The sequence below is a fragment of the Rhamphochromis sp. 'chilingali' genome (assembly GCF_963969265.1).
Source record: "Rhamphochromis sp. 'chilingali' genome assembly, chromosome: 18".
In the NCBI taxonomy this organism is placed as follows: Eukaryota; Metazoa; Chordata; class Actinopteri; order Cichliformes; family Cichlidae; genus Rhamphochromis; species Rhamphochromis sp. 'chilingali'.
In genome coordinates, this window is record NC_137945.1 from 19,878,841 (window position 1) to 19,886,379 (window position 7,539).

The window sequence follows — 7,539 nt, forward strand, 5'->3', positions numbered from 1 at the left end:
TTTGCACCATAGCAGTCACACACACACACACAGATTTACTCAAAATTTCAAATGGCACGACATTGTGTCGCACAAACTTCACTCATGAGGACAGTTTAAGCTTCGAATGCATTGAAACTAAACTGAATTGTGATCCAGGCACGTGCAGGCTCAAATTATTTGACCTGGATCGTGGATAGTTAATGAAAATAGTTCAATTAGGATAACTTCTGACATGCCACAAAAAAAATCCCAGGATTGTTGAATGTGTTGGTGCGGGGTGGGGGCTTGTCCCTGTTTAAAGTGTTGTCCCCTCCTCCCATCTCTGGGTCAGGAATGATCGTGGAGCAGAGCAGGAAGGATAGTGAGGGAGTGCAGGCATGCGTATGCAGCAGATAAAGAGATAGTGGTCACTGCAGGGGAGGCAGCAGGAGGCTGACGGCTGCTGGACGATTGATGCAAATCAGCTCTGTGTGTGTGTGTGTGTGTGTGTGTGTGTGTGTGTGTGTGTGTGTGTGTGTGTGTGTGTGTGTGTGTGTGTGTGTGTGTGTGTGTGTGTGTGTGGATATAGCTGTGCTAGAAACTCCCATTATGGAGGCCGTGGACTGTGGATCAAAGAAAGCTTCCTTGTTTCTGGATTACAATTCCTGTGATAAAACAATCTCTCTGCTGCTGCTGCTTGGCCCACTCTGTCTTTTCACCTTATCCACTGGCTTATTATCAGTATTAACTTTAGGAAAGTACTAAAGATAAAAAGAAATGAGAGAAGCTAGATTCACAAAATACAAAGAAAAGGGGGGGGGGGGGGGGGGGAGTATTTAAAGACACATAAATGTTACACTCACACTCCGTCACACCAGTCAAAGCAGTCAGATGTGTTGGCATCACTAGAACAGCTTAAAAAAAAGTCTGTCACCAAAAATACCCACAAAAAAACTGTTTGCATAAAAAAGATTGGAGAAGCTCAAAGACACACGCTAGAAAAAAATATTTCATTGCAAATCCCCAAAAGCTGATTGATTGCAAATATTTAAGTGCATTGCCATTTAGTTTTTCAATTGATACATTTGTTTCTCATATAGTAAATAAAGTAATAATAATGACAAATTAATTTCTTGGCAGTTTCAAAACAGTCAAGGACAGCTTATAGCACAAAAATAACAAAAACAATATAAAAAGATTTTAAATCACGAGGCTGAGCGTGAGGTACTTAAGTGTTTTTTCTTTTTCTTTTACTCCCATGCAATTTCAAGTAGGAATTTCAAGTTAATTTATTTAAATATTTCAATAATGTCATTTTTACAACCTTCACTTACATAACAATACATTCAAACAAGCCTCATCCATCAGTCATATGGTATTCGCATATGTAAATTCAGTGTAATTTGTGATGATGTAACACTCAGAAGACATTCTGCTGTTCTTTTTATTTTGAGGTGACACAAAATACCTGAGGTTAAATAGGTTGGCTTGTAGCAGACCAGCTACACCGCTGCTTTATATATAAAGGGCATCAGAAGATTTATTCACAAAATAATCATGAAAAAAAAATAGCTTGTTATTTTTACGTGACTAGCCTAAGCTTTATATTTAAAAATTTTGATTCTCAAAATACAAAAGTTCTGAATTTTTTTTTTTAAAGTAACAGAAACCATCATCTAAAACCAGTGATCCTGCATATAAAGAAAACATGCTTACCAGCCACTTCATTAGGTACACCTATTGAACTTTTCATTAATACAAATCTGCTAATCAGACAGCAGCAACTCAGTTTATTTATTTATATAGACATGGTCAAAATGACCTGCAGAAGTTAGAAAGATTAGACTTAATTGACTAATTTAATTGACTTTGATCACTCCACGGTTGGTCCCAGACTGGCTTGTCTGAGTATTTTAGAAACTGCCGATCCACTGGGATTTTCCCACACAACCATCTCTAGGGTTTGCACAGTAGTCCAAAAACAGGGGAAATATCAAGTCAGTGGCAGGAAAGGGGGAAAAAAACAGTTACTGAATAACTACTCATTACATCCAGGGTATGCAGAAGAGCATCTCTGGGTACAAAAACTGCTGATCCTTAAAGCAGATGAGAAACGGCAGAGGAGTACCACACCAGGTGCCACTCCTGTCAGGTAAGAACGGGAAATTGAGGATACAATTTGCAAAGGATCACCAAAATTGTACAATAGAAGATTGTAAGAATGTTTGATTTGATGAGGCTTGATTTCTGCTGCAACATTTGGATGTCAGAGTTGGAATCTTGGATTAAAATAAAACAAAACTTAAAAGCATGGATCCATCCTGTCTTGTATCAACAGTTCAGGCTGGTGCTGGTCATCTAATAATGTGGATGATATTTCTTTTAGTCACCCAGATATGAACGGAGAATTGTTTAAATGCCACAGCCTACCCAATGTCCTCAGATGACCTGGACAGTAACTAGATCTCAGTCAAACAGAGCATATTTGGGATGTAGTGGAATAGGAGATTTGCATCATGGATGTGCAGCTGACAAATCTACAACTGTGTGATTAGCTTCATGTCAATATGGATAAAAATCTCTGGAGAAATGTTTCCAGTTCCTTATTGAATTGAAGGAAACTCAAAACACAACGTGGGGTCCCACCCACTGCTAATAAGGTGTACCTAATAAAGTGGCTGCAGAGTGTAAATAAACATAAATAGTGCAACCACAATACGGCATATTCATGTAAAGTTAGCAGGATTTTGCACTTAACAGCGTAATTGTTATACAGCCTCACAAAACACTGAACAGCACTGTTAATATAAACATTTTATTTACATACCCTGTTAAACTCCAGAACATTCTTTGGATACCCAAAACTTTTGAGCTGACCTACTCAGTACTGTAAAAAAAGAAATCACAGTAAAATGTCAGAAAACTAACAAAACATTCACTTGTCAAGGTAAGGAGACTTTTAAAAGCAGCTTCCTATAAAAGATGATTGTAATGGCATTTAAAATAGTGCAAAATAACCAGCAGTGCAAATTCTGCAGGAAATGATTCAGTTTGAGGTACGTTTTGGCTGTCAGGATGTGAAAAATAGTCTCCAGTGTCATGACAAGCTGTCAGATTCTCAGATTATATCACTTGAACTGAGTTCAGACTAAAACAAAGATATTACAAAAATTACACTGTCTCCAGAAATCTTTTGTTTTCTTCCCAGTACAGATTTCCTTTCCCCTTACACACAATGACAGAAAAAAAGAGTAAACAAGGCCAATGCCACCATCAATAGAAGCATCACAGACGTACATGAACAAATGGTATCTCTTGGTATCTATCATAATTTAGATGTAGGCACTGATCTGTGCACTGTCGCACCATAAAGACAAAGATGCAATGTCTTCATTTACTAACTCTACAGTGTCAGTCTTTAGCTCATATTTACTGCATAGGCCTTGTAGTCCAGTTCTTTGTGGCTTTGTATGTGTAATACATTCAGTAGTCACAATAGGTAGAAAACATTAAAAAAATGATAATAAAGGTTAAAAAAAGAAGCTTGTATATGCAAATAAAGAAACAGTGCAAACTATAGGTGCAGTGCAATGACTTTACACAGTTTCACTGAAAGACTGAGGTAGATACTCGTTTTGTTGTACAGTTATAAAAGGTTTTCTTTCAGTGAAGCCATGTAATACTCCATACACTTTCTTTTTTTTTTTTTTAATTGCAACATAAAAATACTTTCATCTCCTGATAAAACTCTGAGTCAATTGATAACATTGTCTACAGCTCAGCGAGTTTTGTTTTTTACATTTATTGTAGTATTTCTTGAGTTTGTGGAAGTGGCAAACAAAATATAGTTCCTTTATGGATCTTGGTGTGCATCCAGTTGTTTGTCATTGTGGTTTTGTATCCTGTTTGAGTGACAGTAATACTCAGTATTGATGGTACCGGTTGAGAGGAGCCCCGTTCTGCAAAGAGTACTGACCGGGCTGCTGATAGTGTGGGTGAGAGTTTTGACTGGCTGGTACCAGCACATCAAACACGCTCTTATTTGGAGGTACAGATTGCAACATGTTGTCCAGGTCCATGAGTAAAGGAGGGGCTCTCACTGAAACTTGTCTAGTGGGGAGGATGGGCCAGTATGTATGGCCCAAGAAGTGACTTTGTGTCATGGGAGAGCTACCATAGCCGTAGATGGGTAGCCCACTGTGCAGGGGCATGAGAGGACCCCCGTTGAAACGCATGCTAGGTGGGGCAACGACATTAGGGGGTGCATATTTAGCGTAGGAGGTGGGGAGCTCCCATGGAGGTGGTACAGTTTCCCGTCTGGCTGATTTTTGCAGTGGTGGCCTACAAATATCTCCCCCTGCTTCCACATCAGGAGGAACACGCTTCCCAGTTACTCCTTTCCACTCTTCATCAGATGAAGACGAGGAAGAGGAGGACGTGGAGGCTGGGCTTGCAGAGCTGGCAGAGGCACTCCGAGCAGAGGAGGTGTAACGATGTTGCGGAGCCGGTGAAGGCCGAGCCCGAGTCACCTCACCCCAGCAGTCCCCTGAAGCCATATCTAAATCCCCAGAGGCACTGATTGGCCTCAGGCTGTGTAGCAGGGAGTCGATCGCGAAGGACGAATCCAGCTTAGGTCTGTACAAGTCATCCTGCGGTGGGAAAGAGTTTCCAGAAGATGTGGGAGGGAGCGAGGTCACAGGTTCAGGGGGCGCCTCAGACTCAGGCTTGTGTCCCTGCATGATGTAAGGAGCCAGATCCTGAGCAAAGATGGTTTCATCCTGGCGGGACACGGCCGTGTTCTGCCTCTTGAGAAGCTCCAGAGGAATGCGGCTCAGCTCCACTGCCCAGAAATTGCCTTTGCCCTGTGGCTTACCTGGGTCTTTCAATACCTACAAGGTGGAGGAAGGATGGACAGAAATATTAGTGCTTGCCTGGACAACCTAGTCTGACAGGACTGGCAACCTAATAATTATCACAACACAAGTGATTTAAAGTGGGTTCTAGGTTTTAATAGAAAGACTCCAGTGGTGTATTTCTACAGGAGTAGGTTGTTTTTTAGTTTTTTTCTCTGTTTAATGATCATTACATAACATTTTACCATACAAACCTTAACAAAGCAGTCATATGAGGAAAGGTTGTGTCGCACAGAATCTCGCCAGCCTTTGTAGTTTCCTTTGAAAAATGGAAAGAGGGTACTGATCTCCTTGAGGATCTAAAATTTAAACAAATATCAGCATTAAAGTCTGAACCAACACACACACACCAGCATCACAGATTTTCGTTATATGGTCACTATATTAACTGCAATCCATGCTTGCGTAAAAACAGCTCGGTGAAACTACAAATTTCAACGAAGGATTTGGATTTTTATACTCATTGAACTTAAAATTGAAACAAATTGAAAATACGTTTTCCATCTGGTACAAAAAGTGAATGGAGCCCCCATTTGAAGCCTAATATTGGAATGTACTGTATATCTTATCACTGTTTCTGATACAGATCTGCGTCTGGTTCCACTGCAGTCCAGCCTTATCTCAGCAAACCAAGAAGGGAACGGGTAGAAGTCACTCAAGTGTCACGACGATGTGGCTGTTTAGTGTCACTTTAGGAACTGTAAACGATCTTCTCAGACAGATTGTAGAAATTTCGCATAAAACTCTAATGGAGTCTACTCTAAATACACGACGCAGTGATGGATTTGCTTCTGCTGATGAAATAAGTGACGATCATAAGCGGCACCGTGCGTAAAACACCGCGCGCGTCGTCTACTCACAAATGCCAAACTCCGGCAGCATTTACACAGTTAACACATAAAAGCATTAGTTTTATCATTACCTCCGCTAACGTCAGCTTCTTCTCTGGAGACCTCTGGATGACCATAGCGATCATTGCAAGATAGGAATACGGAGGTTTTGGATACCTCTGGTAGTTCTTTTTCTTCCCATTGCCGGCATTTCTTTTCTCCCGTTCACTTTTCCACATGTCCTGCGTTTCATCCTGCTTAAACTGTCCATCTTGATCATTCGGGTTTAAAGATCCAGGCGCTTCCTCTTTATCCATGAATCCCGTGGCGCCGGTGAGGTGTCCGGGGCGCTCCGTTGGTTCCTCCGAGCGCGGCAGCTGCTGGGGAGGCATCGGATCCGTGAGGTAAGGCCAGTATTGGGCCGGTGAGCTCCACGGCGCTACGCCGCTGGGAGAAAAACTCTGCTGCTCATTTCTGTGGAAGTCAAGTTGATGGTCGAGAAGTTCTCCTAGGTGGGATGAAGCGATCGGTGCCAAGAGACTCTGCCCCGGCCAATGCTTTGTCATGCTGATCAGTCAGGGGAGGAATATCGCTCTGCACGTAGAGGGGGAGGAGGTCAAAGAGTCGGTCCTTAACTTCTGGCAGACTGCTGGCTCCAGGCTGACTATTTGAAGAGCAAACAATTAACAGTTTCATGTAAATCCCGCTGCGTAATCGGGGGGATGCGTTATCTGAAAGCAGAATGACTGATCGGCCCTGGGGGCTGGGCTGGGTCTGTGTGCGAAGAGGGGAGAGAAAGACAGGGCAAAACTGTAAACCACCCATACGATACCTTATCAACACGCCGACATGCAACATAGTGATTCCACAACTACTTTAAAATCTCTGTTTACAAGATTCGTGGATGGAGACTTTAAATGTTTGGGGAACACATCTACATTAATACAAGTCTGGCTTTACACAATTACACATTTTAGTCTTATCGTACACTTTTTTAATTATTTGTCTATTTAATTTTAATATCACTAAAGCTTTTACTTGGGCTTAGATGTAAAAGGTGAAACTTGTGGGGGTAGGGTGGGTACAAATATTTTCGATTTAACCTCGGATGCAATCAACAATTATAGATGAGCAATATACACAATAGAGGGCTAATATACAAACACTGACGATGCCCCTTTCAGTACTTCATTTCTTTATTAATTATTAAATAAGCAATTCAGCCTTCACTGCCTACTGAATTCTTTTAGAATGGTTTTTAATTGTGAGAAACTAAAATCAAATTAGCCAAATTGTGTATTTGATTTGGCTTTTAATTCCAGAGGAGAAACTATTCCCATGAAAGCTATTCCTAAAAAGAAAAAGAAAAAAATGAAGAAAAAAAGCATAAACTACGCTGATTAGCTGATTAGTAGGTGCAGAATATTTGAAGTCATCATTGTTTTGTGTTGTTTGATAACGCGCTGCAGTCGACGGGGGTGTTTTTCCACAGTGGGGTCTCCCTCTGGAGTGTTGAGCATGCCATTCAGCGCTGAAAAGACTATTTTCGGGTATGCGCCTCTTTTGTTCAACTTAACGTAGTGCTAATGTTGAAACTCTTGCTTCCCAGCAAGACAGTGAAAACAAGTTGGATTAGAAGAACCCCCATCGGGAAGCTGGAGACTTTTCCATCCCAAGAAAAAAAGAAGCTGCTTAGCATGTGAGGAAATACGGGGAGCGGGGGGGTTTCAACACCATTTGTGGGGTTTCTGGCGCTTACAAGCTGCTAAGTGTTGTAGTTGGGTCGAACATTCACACCTTAAACAGGGGCAATCACGTACACCCCCAGCTGCTGG

The 7,539-nt window shown here is 41.5% G+C and overlaps 1 protein-coding gene across 1 annotated transcript; it reads right to left on the reverse strand.

Moving 5' to 3' along the window:
- Window positions 1-2,762: 2,762 nt before the first annotated feature.
- On the reverse strand, window positions 2,763-6,409 carry foxh1 (forkhead box H1). The gene is made up of 3 exons (XM_080864766.1): window positions 5,797-6,409; window positions 5,069-5,173; window positions 2,763-4,850 (listed from the first exon to the last, which is right to left on the reverse strand). The coding sequence occupies exons 1-3, from the start codon at window positions 6,268-6,270 to the stop codon at window positions 3,885-3,887; spliced, it is 1,545 nt and encodes a 514-aa protein (XP_080720892.1). The 5' UTR covers window positions 6,271-6,409; the 3' UTR covers window positions 2,763-3,884.
- Window positions 6,410-7,539: the final 1,130 nt, after the last annotated feature.